The 17,893-nt window shown below is 37.9% G+C and overlaps 1 protein-coding gene across 1 annotated transcript in view; it reads left to right on the top strand.

Moving 5' to 3' along the window:
• TWSG1 (twisted gastrulation BMP signaling modulator 1) overlaps positions 1-16,314 on the top strand; it is a 65,317-nt gene extending 49,003 nt beyond the window's left edge. Inside the window, exons 4-5 of the mRNA XM_010335576.3 lie at positions 9,067-9,333; positions 12,928-16,314. Of these exons, the coding sequence (XP_010333878.1) occupies positions 9,067-9,333; positions 12,928-13,109 (449 nt within the window). The 3' untranslated portion in view covers positions 13,110-16,314. The remainder of the gene's footprint in view (positions 1-9,066; positions 9,334-12,927) is intronic.
• Positions 16,315-17,893: the final 1,579 nt, after the last annotated feature.

A 17,893-nucleotide genomic window follows, 5' to 3' on the forward strand; every position in this document is an offset into this window, starting at 1 on the left:
AATATACACAGAAGTGGCGAGAATAGCATAATGAACTATCTATCCCTCACTCAGGTTCAGCAATGGTCAAGAATATGCCACATTTGCTTAATCCTTTTTTCTTTCTTTCTTTGCTGAAGTATTTAAAAACAAATTGCAGGCTAGGCGGGGTGGCTCACACCTGTAATTCCAGCACTTTGGGAGGCCAAGTTGGGCAGATCACCTGAGGTCAGGAGTTCGAGACCAGCCTGGCCAATATGGCAAACATCATCTCTACTAAACATACAAAAAAAAAAAAAAAACAATGAGTCAGATGTGGTGGCAGGCACCTGTAGTCCCAGCTACTTGGGAGGCTGAGGCAGGAGAATCACTTGAACCTGGGAGGCAGAGGCTGCAGTGAGCTGAGATTGTACCGTTGTACTCTAGCCTGGGCAACAAGAGCAAAAACTCTGTCTCAAAAAAAAAAGCAAATTGGAGACAGCAAATACTTTTCACTCCTACTTTCTTCAGTGTCAATCTCTACAAAAAGATGGACATTGACTTTTCTAATCATAATGCTGTTATAACAACTAACAAAATTAACAATAATTTCTTGGTATAATCTAAAATTCAGTTGATGATCAAGTTTCTCCAGATGTCCCAAAAATGTGTTTTTACAGTTTACTTTTTCAAATTACTTCAGAATTTTTGTATTGAATTTGCTCATTGTGTTTTTCATCCAGATTGACCCTCCTTTCATTTCTGTCATGCCATTTGACAATGAAGGAACTTCAGTTGACCCATAGAATAGCCCACATTTCAGGATTTCACTGCTTCCTGTGGTATCCTTTAACTTGCTCCTCTGTCCCTCTGTATTTCCAGTAATTTGAAGTTAACTGTAAGAACATGATTAGATTCAGGTTTAATATTTCTCCACAAGAACATTTCTTAGGTCATCTATGTGAAATGTTGCATGGTTTTTATTGTTTTATGAAGTTCAAGTAGAAGTTCATTTTATCTCAAAATCAGAAATATTGTCCTTTAACAATATGACATTGAACATGGAAGTCCTACCATACTGCCTGTTCTGTCGTGAACAATTTTCGTAGGTTTATGTTAAAGTAACTACTTTTATTGGTTTTAACTTTTAGAATCAATTTATGAGACAAAGCTGCATTGTGAATTTGCCACAGAATGTGATTATCAAGTTTGTCAGTATAGAATTTGGAGAAGTTGGCTAGGGAATGTGGAAGAGACCTTAGTATCTTTATCAGCAAATCAGGGACATCAGGTTTACTAGTTTTAATGCAGTATATTGAGATTTAAATTGTGAATGTTTTAGTCCTAAATTTGTCAAATGCCCAAAACTCCTCTCAGATATTTTTGATATAATGAAATCTCCGATAATGAGACTGAAGTTTCATTTATTTATTTATTTTTTAGAGACAGGGTCTTACCAGTTACCCAGGCTGGCCTGGAACTCTTGGGCTGTGTCAGTCTTCCTGCCTCAGCCTCCCAAGAGGCTGGGGCTACAGACACGTGCCACCATGCCTGGCTGAAATTTCTTTAAAATCTTCATTAGATGTTAAATTTAGCTTTTATAACTTTTGAACTCAGTTGTTTACCTTCAACTCTATTTACTAATTTTTATGTATAAATTTGGCAGAAGACTATATTATGTATAGTTGTATAGTATGAGCATTCTAAGTATTATTTGCTTTTTGATACCATTTAAAGATTATGTATAGTTATAATTATTAGAAAGAGTAGTAGACATGAAATCAGGAGGCTACATCATGATCTTGGCTCTGATCCTAGATGACATAATATTGGACAAGTCATTTGACATATCTGTGCCTATTTCTTCTTTTTATAAATAAAGGGATCAGATTTGATCATTTAATCCATGATCCTGTCATACAACCTAAGTTTTTCAAGTTCAGATGTATTGAAAAATGTTGTGAAGAGCACGCACAACTTTGTTACCCTTCTCAGCTCTTGCCATGATCCTTAAACTAACAAAATGAGGAAATAAATTAGATGGCTTTTTCTCTTCCCTGAATTTATAAAATATATATAATGTTTAAAAAGTTAAACCAAATTTATACATTTTTTATAAATTTATAATTTTTTTATAAATTTGGTTTAACTTTTAAACATTATATATATTTTATAAATTTATATTTTTATAAATTTTTAATAAATTTGGTTTAACTTTTTAAACATTATATATATTTTATAAATTCCGGGAGGAGAATTTAATCTGAAGAAGAAGTGAATCTCCACCTTATACCTAGTAGATGTGAAACAAACATGAAACATAAATTAGCTCTCGAAAGTATAGGCACACTCCACGGAAATACTGCTGATTTGGTTCCAGATCACTGCAATAAAGTGAAGGTCCCAATAAAGTGGGTTATGCAAATACTTTGGTTTCCCAGTGCACTTAAAGTTATTTTACACTATACTGTAGTGTATTAAGTGTGCAATTGTAGTATGTCTTTTAAAAATACATACCTTAAATACAAAATACTTTATTATTAAAAAATGCAAAAAATCATCCGAGCCTTCAGGGAGTTGTAATCTTTTTGCTGGTGGAGGTGCTTGCCTGGATGTTGATGGCTGCTAATTGATCAGGCTGATGGTTGCTGAAGGTTGGAGTGACTGTAACTGTTTCTTCTTTTTTTTTTTTTTTTTTTTTTGAGACAGAGTTTTTGTTGCTCAGGCTGGAGTGCAATGGTGCAATCTCGGCTCACTGCAACCTTCATCTCCCAGGTTCAAGCCATTCTCCTGCCTTAGCCCCCTGAGTACCTGGGATTACAGGCCTGCACCACCATGCCTGGCTAATTTTGTATTTTTAGCAGAGATGGGATTGCTCCTGTTGGTCCGGCTGGTCTCAAACTCTCGACCTTAGGTGAATCGCTCCCCTTGGCCTCCCAAAGTGCTGAGATTATAGGAGTGAACCACCGCACCTGGCCTTTTTCTTCTTTTTTTAGATACAGATGGAGTCTTGCTATGTTGCCTAGGCTAATCTTGATTTCCCGGCCTCAAGCAGTACTGTAGCCTTGGCCTTCCAAAGTTGCTGAGATTATAGGCACAAGCCATCACACTGGCTGGCAGGTTCTTAAAATATGATAATACTGAAGTTTGCTGCATCCGTTGACTCTTCGTTTCATGAAAGATTTCTCTGTTTCATGTGATGCTATTTGATAATATTTTACCCACAGTAGAACTTTTTTCAAAATTAGACTGGGTGCAGTGACTCATGTCTGTAAACCCAGAGCTGTGGAAATCTGAGGCAGGAAGATAGCTTTGGGCCAGGAGTTTGAGACTAGCCTGGACAACATAGTGAGACCCTATCTCTACAAAAAATAGAAAAAATTAGCTGGGCATGGTGACACACACCTGTAGTCCTAGCTACCTGGGAGGCTCAGGTTGGAGGATTACTTGAGTCCAGGAGTTCAAGGCTTCATTGAGTTATGATTGTGCTACTACACTTCAGCTTGGGTGATAGAGTAAGACTCTCTCTTTATAAATAAGAATTTAAAATTGTAGTCAATCCTGAAACCCTGCACTGCTTTAACAACTAGGTTTATGTAAAATCCTTTGTTGTCATTTCAACAATGTTTATAGCATTTTCACTAGGAGTAGATTCCATCTCAAGAAACCCTTCCTTTGCTCATCCATAAGAAGCAACTCCTCGTTTGTTCATTTTCATGAGATTGCAATAATTTACTCACATCCTCAGGCTTTGCTTCTGATTCCATTTCTCTTCTATTTCCACTGTATTTTCAGTTATTTTTGCCACTGAAGTCTTGAACCCCTCAAAGTCATCCATGAGTGTTGTACTCAATTTCTCTTCTAAACTCCTGATAATGTTGATATGTTGACATCCTCCCATGAATCATGAATGTTCCTAATGGCATCTAGCATAGTGAATCCTTTCCAGAAGGCTTTGAATTTAGTTTGCCCAGATCCATCAGATGAATCATTATCTGTGGCAGCTGTAACCTTATAAGATATATTTCTGAAATAATAAGACTTGCAAATTGAAATGATTCCCTCAACCTTGGGCTTCAGAACGGCTGCTGTGTTAGCAGGCATGAAAACATTAATCCCCTTGTACATCTTCATCAGAGCTCTTGGATGACCAGGTACGTTGTCAGTGAGCAGTAATATTTGAAAGAATCATTTTTTCTAAGAAGTGGGTCTCAACAGTAGACTTAAAATATTCAGTAAACCATGGTATAAACAGATGTGCTGTCATCCAGGCTTTGTTGTTCCATTTCTAGAGCACAGGCAGGGTAGATTTAGCATAAATCTTACAGGTGCCCTAGGGTTTTTGGAATGGTAAGTTAGCATTGGCTTCAACTCAAAATTACTAGCTGCATTAGTACCCAAAAAGATACAGGCAGTGCTCGACTTACGACCACAATTGGTTCTGACAGACCGGTCGTAACACGATTTGGTCATAAGTTGAGTTTGCTGTACCGAATCTGGGATAACAGTTGAAATGGTGCACACGGAGATGATAGTGCTGCTGGAAGCTGGTCCACACTGTCATACGCCCAGCTGGGCAATGTTTGCGCTGCCAGACGCGGAGCAGTCGTGGCTAGCGATTGTGGTCGTAAAGTCGAATGGTCATAAGTCGCATAGGTTGTAAGTCGATCGATACCTGTAGTTGCCCTGTTCTTTGAAGCTTTTGAAGCCAGGCATTGACTTCTCTCTAGCTAGGAAAGTCCTAGATGGCATCATCTTGCAATAGAAGGTTGTTCCATCCACATTGAAAACTGTCGTTTGGTGTAGCCACTTTCCCCAATGACTTAGCTAGATCTTCTGAATAACCTGCTGCAGTTTATACATCAGCACTTGCTGCTTCACCTTGCACTTTTATGTTATAGAGATGGCTTCTTTCCTTAAACCTCATGAACCAACCTCTGCCAGCTTCAGACTTTTCTTCTGTAGCTTTCTTACTTTTCTCAGCCTTCATAGAATTGAAGAGAGGGCCTTGCTCTAGATTGAACTTTAGTTTAAGGGAATATTGTGGCTGGTTTGATCTATCCAGACCACTCAAACTTTTTCCATATCAGCAATAAGGCTGTTTCACTTTCTTAGCATTCGTGTGTTCAGAGTAGCATTTTCCATTTCCTTCAAGAACTTTTCCCTTGCATTTCCAACGAGGCTGTTTGGCACAAGTGGCCTAGCTTTTTGCCTGTCTTAGCTTTCAACATGCTTTATTCACTAAGCTTGCTTTTTCTTTTCTTTATTTTTTTCTTCTTTGGCTTAAAAAATATTGTTTTGTTTGTTTACTGTGAAAGACAGCAGAGAGACATTTCTAACTTTTTATTTAAAGTGAGAGATGTGAACACTTGGAGACCATAGTAGGGTTACAAATTGGTCTTATTTCAATGTTGCTGCATCTCAGGGAAAAGGAGGCCCAAAGAGAGAGAGAGAGATACGAGGGAATGGTCAGTTGGTGGAGCAGTCAGAACACACCCACAACAATTGTCAATTGAGCTTGTGCTGTCATATATGGGGGCAGTTTATGGTGCCGCAAGACAATTACAATAGTAACAGCCAAGATTAGTAATCACAGATCACCATAACAGTTATAATAATAATGAAATGTTTGAAATATTGCAAGAATTACCAAAATGTGCCACAGAAACACAAAGTGAGCACATGCTCTTGGGAAAATGGCACTGATAGACTTGCTCAGTGCAGGGTTGTCACAAACCTTCAATTTATAAAACACACAGCCTCTATGAAGTCCAGTAAAACATAGTGCAATAAAATAAGGTATGTTTGTATAACGCTCACAAAAAGAAACCCCGAGGGCTCTGTTTCAGTAACTATTGATGCCAAACAACCTACACCAAAACATAATGGTTTAAAAGAACAAGAATCATTTCATTAGCTCCCAAATCTACATTCGGGTCTGGGTTTTGTGGCGATACCTCCTCTTGGATCTACTTGCTGTCAGTTAGGACAGCTTGAAGCTTGGGGCTGATTAAACACTGTGTCAGTTTGCCCCTTTATAGCAAAACTCCTTGAAAAAGTTTTCTGTACTCTGTCTCTGATTCTCTACTGCCATTTTTCTCCTTTTACAATTATTTTTATTTTCATTTATTTATTTTTTTTAGAGACTGGATCTCACTCTGTCACCCAGGCTGGAGTGCAGTGGCACAGTCATAGTTCACTGCAACCTTGAACTCCAGGGCTCAAGCAATCCTCCCACTTCAGCCTCCTGAGTAGCTGGGACTATAAGCAGACATCATTATGCCCAGCTAATTTTTTTGTTTGGTTAAGACAGAGTCTCACTATATTGTCCTGGCTTGTTGTCTTGAACTCCTAGCCTGAAGCAGTCCTCTCACCTCAGCATCTCAAAGTGCTGGGATTACAGGCATGAGCCATGATGTCTAGCCTAAAATTATTTTTTAATAATTCATTTTGAAATAATCTCAAATGTAGAGAAATTTGCCAGAAGGATTAAAAGATTTCTAGTTTCCCTCAGCCAGATTCCCCAGTTATTAATACAGCCACTATGGAAAACAGTATGGAGCTTCCTAAAAAACCACAATTAGAACTACCATATTCAGCAATCCCATTACTGTACATTTATCCAGAGGAAAGGAAATCAGTATATCGAAAAGACATCTGCACTCCTGTGTTTATTGCAGCAGTATTCACAGTTGCCAAAATGTGGAGTCAACCTAGGTGTCTTAACAACAGATGAATGCATAAAGAAAATGTGGTATTTATACTCAATGGAATGCTATTCATCCACAAAGAAAGCATGAAATTCTGTCATTTATGCCAACATAGATGGAACTAGAGGACATTATGTTAAGTGAAATAAGCCAGGAACAGAAAGTTAAACACCATATGCTCTCACTTATATGTAGAAGCTAGAAAAGAGTTGATTTTATGCAAGTAAAAAGTAGAACAGAGGATGGTAGAAGCTGAGAAGGATAGGAAGTTAGAGGTAACAGGAGGGTAGAGAGATATTTGTTAAAGGATGTAAGATTACAGCTAGATAGAAAGAATAAGATCTCTAGTGTTCTGTAGCGCTATAGGATGACTGTAGTTAACAATAATGTATTATATGTTTCAAATAGCTAGGAGGAGGATATTGAATGTTCCAACACAAAGAAATTATAAATGTTTGAGATGATAGATGTGTTAATTATCCAGATCTGATCATTATACATTGCTGTATTGAATCATCACTGTAATTCATAAATATGTACAATTATTATATCAATTTACAAAAACATTTTATCATTGCATTTGCTTCATTGCACAATACCCTTTCTCTCTCTACAGATACACACACACATGCACACACATGTATGCACACACATGATCATTCATGTTTTTTTTAATCTTTGGAAAGCAGGCTTTACAAATGATGTCACATTACCACTAAACACTCCAGTCTATATTTTCAAACAACAAGGATATTCTCCTACATAATTGGTATACAACCTTCCAAATCAGGAAGCCGACATCAATATAACATTGCTACCCAATCCACAAACCGGATTCAATGTCTCCAGCTGTCCCAATAGTACCTCTTCTGTCTTTCTGGCCCAGGATCCTCTCTAAGAATATTTGATACATTTAGTAGTTATGTTTCTTCAGACTCACTCAATCTGAAACAGTCTTTTAGTCTTTCTCTTGACAGTTTTAGAGAATACAGACCTTGCATTATACAGGATTTCCCTCAACCTTGATGTACCTGATGTTTACTTGTGTCCAGACTTAAGTCACACATTCTTGGCAACATCATCACTGAAATGATACTATGTGCCTTAAATCAAGTGACAAACAACATCAACCTGTCCCATCGCTGGTGATGTTAACCTTGATCTTCTGATCATATTGGTGCCTGCCAGAGTTATCCACATTAAAGTCATTGTTAATGACCTTTTATAAGTGATTAGTATTTTGTGGAGGGTTTTCCAAATATACATTAGTATGTTCTTATCAGTCACCCACCAGACTTAATCTCCATTGACAACTCCCATCTGAATCAAACCTCTTTGATAGTGCCAAATGGTGATTTTCTGTTTCCTTTCTTTCTTCTACATTTATCAGTTGGTAAGGAATATCATTCCTTTTTATTTATTTATTTATTTATTTGATTAATTGATTGATTGATTGATTGATTGACATGTGGTTGCCCAGGCTGGAGTGCAGTGGTACAGTGATAGCTTACTACAGCCTTATGTCCTGGGCTCAAGAAATCATTCTGTCTCAGCCTCCCAAGTAGCTGGGACTGTAGACATGCACCACCATGCCTGGCTAATGTTCTTCATTTTTTGTAGAGACAGCGTTTTGCTATGTTGCTTAAGCTAGTATCAAATGCCTGGGCTGAAATGATCCTCCCACCTTGGCCTCTCAAAGTGCTGGGATTACAGATGTGAGCCACTGTGCTCAGCTTATTATCATTATGTTAATGCTCAAATTGTTTATTAGCCAGTAGGAGCCCCTTCACTTGGCCTCCTGTGTCTCTTCAGCATGTCCCATCATTAATGATATACTTCCTTAACTTCTGGCACAAATAATGTGTTCCTGGCTCATTTTGTACTTTCCTGACCCAGCCTTAGAATCAGTCTTTCCTCCAAGGAGCTCTGGTTCCTGTTAGGGGAAGACAGGTATTTAGAAAACAAGATCTGGCTGGATGCAGTGGCTCACACCTGTAATCCCAACACTTTGAGAGAGCGACGTAGGTGGATCGCCTGAGGTTGGGAGTTTGAGACCAGCCTGACTAACATGAAGAAACCCCCCTCTACTAAAAATACAAAATTAGCCTGGTGTGGTGGCGCATGCCTGCGCTCCCAGCTATTTAGGAGGCTGAGACAGGAGAATTGCTTGAACCCAGGAGGCAGAGGTAGTGGTGAGCCGAGATCATACCATTACTCTTGAAGCTACTGGGGTGGGATGCCGTCATCTAGGCTCACTCAGCAAAAAAACAAAACAAAACAAAACAAAAGCCAGGAAAATATCTACATGTAATGCTAGAAGTTACATAATTTTAATGTGTTGTAGCTCTGATTGCAAGGCAGTAACTAACAAAATCTTATGATATTACCCCTGACCTAGGTATGTGTAATCCTCGAAATTATAGTGACACACCTCCAACTTCAAAGAGCACCGTGGAGGAGCTGCATGAACCGATCCCTTCTCTCTTCCGGGCACTCACAGAAGGAGATACTCAGTTGAATTGGAACATTGTTTCTTTCCCTGTTGCAGAAGAACTTTCACATCATGAGAATCTGGTTTCATTTTTAGAAACTGTGAACCAGCCACACCAACAGAATGTGTCTGTTCCCAGCAATAATGTTCACGCACCTTATTCCAGTGACAAAGGTAACTGCCAACTGTTGACTTTTTCCATTCTGCCCCCTCATGTGGTCTGTACATGTAATCTATGAAGCCTATATATGGCCATCTTTTGGAGCAGCTCTTTGGTTTTAAATTTGTGTCATCTCACATAAAATCTAGACTCAATAACCCTGATCCTTTCATATCTAGAGGCACATGCCAGAAGGATAAGAGAAAAAAAATATATCTCTGATCCCTGAGTAGATAAAGAGGCATGTTGGCTGGGTGTGGTGGCTCACACCTGTAATCCTAGCACTTTGGGAGGCTGAGGCAGGTGGAATCATGAGGTCAAGAGTTTGAGATCAGCCTGACCAACATGGGGAAACCCCATCTCTACTAAAAATATAAAAATTAGCTGGGCATGGTGGTGCATGCTTGTAATCCCAGCTACTCGGGAGGCTGAGGCAGGAAAATTGCTTGAACCCAAGAGGCGGAGGTTGCAGTGAGTTGAGATTATGCCACTGCACTCCAGCCTGGGTGACAGAGCAAGATTCCATCTCAGGGTGAAAAAAAGATAAAGAGGCATGTCAGCATATTGTCAAAATTCCCCTATACTCCTGGCAACAGAGGCTGTACTGTACTGGAAAATAGATAATTATTCCTAATTCTGGTGTTTATTTGTGTTAGGCTTTATTCTCTTCATAAGATAGCAACAGTGCTGCTTCTCTAATAGGGTATTGCTTATCATCAGGTAACATTCAGAGTATCCCATGAAATAAGATTTTTATAATAGCACCAGTACCAAAATGATGCCAAAGTCATTAGCTAAATTTCTTTATAAGCAAGTTGGTATTCCAAACATCTTATTTGCAGGCATAAACTAACCCCAGCCAGTTCTGCAAATGGGTACTATTGATCAGAAGAGGAATTAAATGAGAAAATAACTGATACAAATTACAGAAGCATATTTAAAAGCATTTATTAATAAGGATAGGGCATATAATAATTTTGGAATGTAAAGAGCATGTGACTTTTATAAAGTCTGATATTTTTTGACAAAAGGTACCATGGAAGCATAAAGCACTTATAAAGATTGCAAGTATTTCTTAACCTGTGAGTTGAATTATATATAAATAGTATAATTTGTACTCTTACTTGACTATTAGTTGTACCCTCTATTATATTCCTACCTTTACAAAACAGTGTGAACTTTGGACGTTAATAATAAAAGCAAAACAGCTTCTGTTAAATGACAGTGTAAGAATTCTTACTTCCTTTTAGGTTAAAGTACTTTGTAAAACAAATGCTAGATTATGGAAAACATTAGAAGCATATGGAATGCAATAATAATATGTTTTGCTATCATTATCTCCATTATTAAAATGTAGATAACATAATAAATATTAAAAATTCATAAATTTCGCTTAAAGATTGTTTAAGTTTATGAAACAATTAGCAAGAAACTAATTCCTGGAAACTCTAGCTGTCTTTAAGACACAACTGAAGTTTTTTCTCTGTGATATCTTTCCTGGGCACCTCTTCCCTCAGATAGAGTTAGCCTCTTTGTATTGCTGCCTCTGCATTTGCAGGGTTTTTTTGTTTTTGTTTTTGTTTTTGAGATAGAGTTCACTCTTGTTGCCCAGGATGGAGTGCAGTGGCATGATCTCAGCTCCCTGCCTCAGCCTTCCTAGTAGCTGGGGTTATGGGCGCCCAACACCATGCCTAGCTAATTTTCTTTATTTTTAGTAGAGACAGTGTTTCACCATGTTGGCCAGGCTGGTTGCGAACTGCTAGCTGAGGTGATCCACCTGCCTCGGCCTCCCAAAGTGTTGGAATTACACAGGCTTGAACCACCGCGCCCGGCCTGCATTTGCAGTTCTATTTATTGTCTGCTTTTAACTTACAGATCTGTCATTTTCTACTTAGTTCTATGGATTATCTGATTACTCTTTGAGTTCATAATGGATATCGCATAGTAGATATCAAGTAGTTGTTGAATAAATAAATGAATTGAATTTATTATGTACTGATCACTTGGAGATACTCATGCTTCCACCTCCCACTTACTGCCAGCCCTCTAGTCTGCGTGAAATGGTGCTGCGATGCCCCTGCTCCAGTTTCCTCTTCAACCAGGTCCAATGGTGGTTCCATCATCTCTTGATATCAACTACCCATTATAGTTGGGCTGCCTCCACTCTGTGGGTATAGTATACATACTATACCCATCTCCATATGACTTTCATTTTGTTACTTAGTAGCTTTGCTTTTCATTCTTTCTAATGCAAATCCAGTTTATTCCATTAAGCCTTCCTTTACTATTCAGACTCCTGGTGCTTTATTAGTTCCATAGTAGCTTTGAAAAAATAATTTAGCCTTTGATCATATACCCTCTGTTAATGGTTTTTATTATCCTTTATTTATTTCATGTACTCTGTCCTCCTAACTAGTCATGCAGAGTTAACCACCAGGAGAACTAAAAATTGAAGTAATCAAAAGTGGTTGTCTTACTGGAAAGCAGACTAGGAATTGCTATTAAGAAGTTTTTTTTGAGACAGAGCCTCACTCTGTTGCCCAGGCTAGAGTGCAGTGGCGCCATCTCGGCTCACTGCAGCCTCTGCCTCCCAGGTTCCAGTGATTCTTTGTCTCAGCCTCCTGAGTAGCTAGCTGGAATTACAGGTGTGCACCGCCATGCCTGGCTAATTTTTGTATTTTTAGTAGAGATGGGGTTTCTCCTTGTTGGCCAGGTTGGTCTCAAACTCCTGACCTCAAGTGATCCGCCCGTCTCAGCCTCCCAAAGTGCTGGGATTACAGTTGTGAGCCACCGAGCCCAGCCTAAGAAGAAGATTTTTAAATAGCTGATGCTTATTTGTGCCAGGGATTGCTAGTCACTTTGCATCATTCGAATTGTTTAAGTTTATTTTATGTTATTGTAAATTCTCAGTATAACTTTAGAACAGCATTTTTCAAATGTCTTTGGCTGGAGAATTCGCTTTTCATAGAAAATCTTATCAGAAATGTCCAGTTTAGGGAAGACGTGGTGGCCCATGCCTGTAATCCCAACACTTTGGGAGACGGAGGCAGGTGGATCACTTGAGGTGAGGAGTTCGAGGTCAGCCTGGCCAACATGGCAAAACCCCATCTCTACTAAAAATACAAAAATTATCTGGGTGTGGTGGCACACACCTGTAGTCCCAGCTACTCAGGAGGCTGAGGCAGAGAACTGCTTGAACTTGGGAGGCAGAGGCTGCAGAGAACCAAGATCATACCACTGCACTCCAGCCTGGGTGACAGAGCAAGACACCATCTTAAAAAAAAAAAAAAAAAGCCCAGTTTAAAAGCACAGCTGTATAACATAGTGCATATTTTTAAGCCCAATAATCTAACCTTTAGATCAAAGCCTGAAATCTAATAAAAGAAGCTAAGGAAGCCCTTTGCCTTCTTCAGATGGAGTAGGAGAATATTACTTCCTTCTCAACATAATTAATAAATGAAGATCTTTTTTCCTGTATCTCACCTTTGTCATGTGCAGACCAACAATAAGAGAACTAAGATAAATAACTGTTAATATTCAGCTAGGTATTAAAGCATTTTTTGGTTTTTTTCTTTCTTGCCCTGAAATCTTAAATTTTTGTTTTTCAGAACACATGTGTACTGTGGTTTATTTTGATGACTGCATGTCCATACATCAGTGCAAAATATCCTGCGAGTCCATGGGAGCATCCAAATATCGCTGGTTTCATAATGCCTGCTGCGAGTGCATTGGTCCAGAATGTATTGACTATGGTAGTAAAACTGTCAAATGTATGAACTGCATGTTTTAAAGAACAAAGAGAAATGCAAATCAAAGCAACTTAGTAAAATAAAAGGTATAAAAAGTTATTCAGTAAGTCTGTTGTTTGCATTAGAATGCCAGTAAGTTAAGACATAAAAACTTTGAAATAAGTTTATTTTAAAATATGACATAGCCAGTGATGTGTTTAATTATATAACTGTTCTTACTGATTTTATTGCCCCCTAGCAATAAGCCTTTTCCTTTGAATACATGTACAACTTTGGTCACATGAGAAGCAGGTGCACAGAGAATTCCTTGAAAGATCTGAGGTTCTTAACATGAAGCCTGATGTGGTTTTCTTGTAGCATTCCAAAGGTTTTTACTTTGAAAGTGTTCGCAGAAGTATTTGATGTGAGTTATGATTTCTTCAAGTGCTATTCTTAGAATACTGAATTTTCATAGTTGCACATCATTCCTCACTGTTCCTTGTATTATCGGTTTTTATATAAATAGAGTAGATATTCGATATACCATTCTGATAACTCACATAAAAAGCTCAATTTCAGCCCTTTTCTGTTGGTTTTGAAAGGTAAATGCTTGCCATATTTTATAATTGCAAACTCTTACATAGTAGAATCCATTCTATAACACATGCAATGACAAAATTTTAGGGAAAGTTTCCCATTCTCTTCCATTTCCCCTGCCCAAGGTGCTGACATAGGCAGTGATGAAAAATCTTTACCAAGATTTTTAGGGTACACCTATGAAATTGCATTAAATGCACTGCTAAGGTAAATAATTAGCAAGCAAAAGCATGTCTGTGACTTAAGGTACCAGCTTAAAGAGCACTAGGATAGGGAACAAATGCCAAATCAGACTTCACTTAGAGCCCCGGGAAACAGCTTGTATCCTGGTAGGGAAATGGTGTAGCTGAAACGGGAGGCTGAGCCGGAAGTAAGACTGAGCTTGTGCAGCCTTAGCCAAGACAGAGCAGGGTTTTCCAGCAGATGAGTGATGGGACAGGAATTGAAGAAGAGAATTTACTGGTATGAACAGGGCAGGTTGAAAATGCTGGAAATTATAATAGGAAACAAACTTAAAACTATGTTCATATTTTGTAATCTTTCATTTGTTTATCTAGATATAATGTTCTCTTTAAACAAGTATAATCACATTGTGGGAGGTTAAGATTATGAAATTTTAAAATCTCTGCTCAAGATGATGTTCACTCCAAATACACTACAGAATGTCAACATTTTATATAATGTTTCAATAAATGTTTTGATAAAGATACTAGGTACTCGTCATAGTAAGAAAATCTCAATCTTTAAGCATAAATCTAAAACATAAATATTTATATTACAGACTTAATTTTACAAAATTACTAATTTCTCTAGTGCATATTTAAACTACAAGCAACTTTTTAGGAATACCTCTTTATACATCTACATATTTTAGTATATAAAAATAGATAATGCTCTTGGTTACATTTTGTATTACTCATGAACTGAATAGCAATTAGTTAAAAGATTATTGTAATATTATGATCAACTATTATAAATTAAAGTCTTAATACCTTTTCTGCTCTTTCAGATAACTCTAATGAATATTCAAGATACTTTAGCCTTTTAAAAAGTTGAGATTTAGCTCATGGATATATTTTTCGGTAGGAAAACATTAGGGTCTCCTTTTCTTTCTTTTGCCTAGAATGCCTTGTTTAAAAGTGCCTTGAAAACATTTAGCTCCCCTTCGTCACAAGCACCTGTAGAGCTGAAGGTGTCCTTGAACTTTAGACAGAAAGCTGAAAGAAATCTGCAGCCTCCTGCTGCAATTCAACTCTACTGTTTTTCAGTCATTTCCTACCTGTGAGTACAGTGGTGTTTTTGTGTGTGTTGGCAACATGCCTAATGTTTTCTTAATGATGACAACAAATATTTTAAAACTGCATTTATCTTTTTTGGGTCTTCATTATTAAATTTTAAAATGTAATATCTGTTTCCCACCGCCTACATTTGGAGGATAATTTCATAAACCACATTAATTGATTTTTTCTTACCTCGATTTCTCTCATTAGAAACTGTCTCTAAATGTAATGATCTTTTGCATTCAAATTTGGCTTAATTTTTCTGATTTATGAGGAGTTGAAAGAAAGAATTCGCTTAAAAGATTCCATTTCCAGTTTCGTAATGTATTTCAGGTTTAAATAACAATATTTTTCCAAATTGAAAGTAAACATTGAAGAAGTTGATAGCCTGACTAAAAGTTAGATCCTCTATTACAATTCTAAGCACATTCACTTCTATATTGAAGTTTTGGTAAAAAAAAAATTTTTTTTTTTTAAATAAAAAATTAGGTTATTACTGGCTGGGCACAGTGGCTCACGCCTGTGATCCCAGCACTTTTGGAGGCTGAGATGGGCGGATCACCTGATGTCAGGAGTTCAAGACGAGCCTGGCCAACATGGAGAAACCCCATCTCTACTTAAAGTACAAAATTAGCCGGGCATGGTGGCGCATGCCTGTAATCCCAGCTATTTGGGAGGCTGAGGCAATAGAATTGCGTGAACCCGGGAGGTGGAGGTTACAGTGAGCTAAGATCATGCCATTGCACTCCAGCCTGGGCAACAAGAGCAAAACTCCATCTCAAAAATAAATAAATAAATAAATAAATAAATAAATAGGTTATTACTTTTTTTGTAACCAGATTTTAAAAGCACTAGATTTTAAATCAGTGAGTATAGTGGGTATCATAAAAGCCATAAGCGAAAGATCCTTTCTATTGTAAGACATGTGCTTGTTACCAGGTTTTCTGTTAGTTTTTCCCCTCATAACATTTAAGTATTACTAAAACTCTATTTACAATAATGGCGCCAAATCAAATGGTAATTTAAATAAAATCTATTCTGTGTTTACCTAGGGTGGTATAAAAGAGAGGTCTTCATCTAGACATGTGATTTCTAAAATTTCAGAAAGCAAAATTGACAAGATATTAGAATATTTGAACAATTATTTATAATCAGAGTAGCATAAAAATGGAGGAAATAAAAGTTTTCTGAAAAAAAAGCCGAAAATATAAGCCACATTTCTGAAGTTTATTTTTATGAAAGCTTCTTTTACGATTTTTTTTAAATTGATTCTGCATTCCTAAGAGTTTATGTTTATTGTATTTTATATGATTTACAAAATATAAAATTGTGTATTTTTCTTTGGTTGTCCCTATAAACAAAAAAGTATTTTAATAAAAAATTGAAATGAGTGTGAGTCATATTTTTGGTTAACTTCAGCATAACATTTCTGTCTAAAGAAGATAGTATTTAAGAAATCTACAGGTCAGGTGCAGTGGCTCATGCCTATAATCCCAGTGCTTTGGGTGGCTGAGGTGGGCTCAAGAGTTCAAGACCAGCCTGGGCAACATGGTGAAACCTCATCTCTACAAAAATACAGAAATTATCCGGGTGTGGTGGTGTGTGCCTTTAGTCCCAGCTACTCAAGAGGTTGAGGTGGGAGGATCACTTGAGTCCGGGGAGGTCGAGGATGCAGTGAGCAATGATTGTGCCACTGCACTTCAGCCTGGGTGACAGAGCAAGACCCTGTCTTTTATAATTAATTAATTAATTTTAAAAAATAAAGCAATCAGCAAAGATTGTTCTTTTCTCTCTGGATGTCTCTACAGATTCTTTTAGAACAGAGATTTTTGAATATTTTGCTGTTTCACATGCTTTATTCCAATATGGGGGAGGCTTGTCACTGACTACTTAACCATTCTGCTTGCTCTGTGGGCCTTCATATGCCAACCAGCTTTACAAGAATGATCTAAAGGTTACAAGGAGTTGCAGAAGGATCGACGTAGGGCAAAACCATTCTCAGCTCTCCCACAGAGTAGAATTGAGAGCCATAAACAGTGCTGCCATGGCAAAATCCACCTCATTTCAGAGTCCATGTTTTGGCAGCCTGGTGCATGGGGGATCTAGAGAAGGGAAGAATTCAAGAGGACAGCCTGAGTGACTTAGGAGCCGTGGCATTTGGAAGGTAGAATGAGTTTCAAGGACAGATACGTTTGACCAGGCAAGTTGTTCTTTTGCTGAAGGTGTGCATATATCAGCTATATATGATATATATATCATATATATCATATATATATGAGTGTGATATATATATGATATATATATATCATATGATATCATATCTATATATCTCATATATATATGAGAGTGAACCTGAGCTCAGATATATATATATATATATATCATATATATATATATCATATATATATGAGAGTGAACCTGAGCTCAGAGGGGAGGCATCCAAGCTGGAGGCTCCAGGAGACATCACAGACAACAGGGTCACCTGGTGCATCCGGCCCCATGGGGCTGCTCCAGATCCTCCAGGCTCTGAGCTCAGTAAGCCAACCAGACACCATCATTAGCCAGTGGGTGTTAGCAATTACAGCTCTTTGACCTTTTCCAAACCAGTAAGAAGTAAATGTGTTCTACCTCCTTTTATTTTAAAGTCTGTGCTTGAAGTGTGGGGTCAGCAACAACTCCAAGGTTTGGTTTTTGAGATGAGAATTCTCCATGCAGACGCAAAGACAAAAGAGTTCTGCTCTCTCCCAGTAGTGCTGGGAAGCCTGGAATCCACGCTGTGACTCACTGAATAAAGCCTGGAGAGTGCAGGCGCCTCGCCAGTGAGGGAGACAGGAATTCCCTCACTGGGGCTGAAGGTAGACCCTGAAGTTAGGCACAGTCACTGGCAAAATATCTTTATGGCAGAAATGTGTTTCCTGCCTGTCTAACTTACATACTTCCCTCTGCAGCCAACATAATCTTTCTAGAAT

Source organism: Saimiri boliviensis, chromosome 13 (assembly GCF_048565385.1).
Source record: "Saimiri boliviensis isolate mSaiBol1 chromosome 13, mSaiBol1.pri, whole genome shotgun sequence".
Lineage (NCBI taxonomy): Eukaryota > Metazoa > Chordata > Mammalia > Primates > Cebidae > Saimiri > Saimiri boliviensis.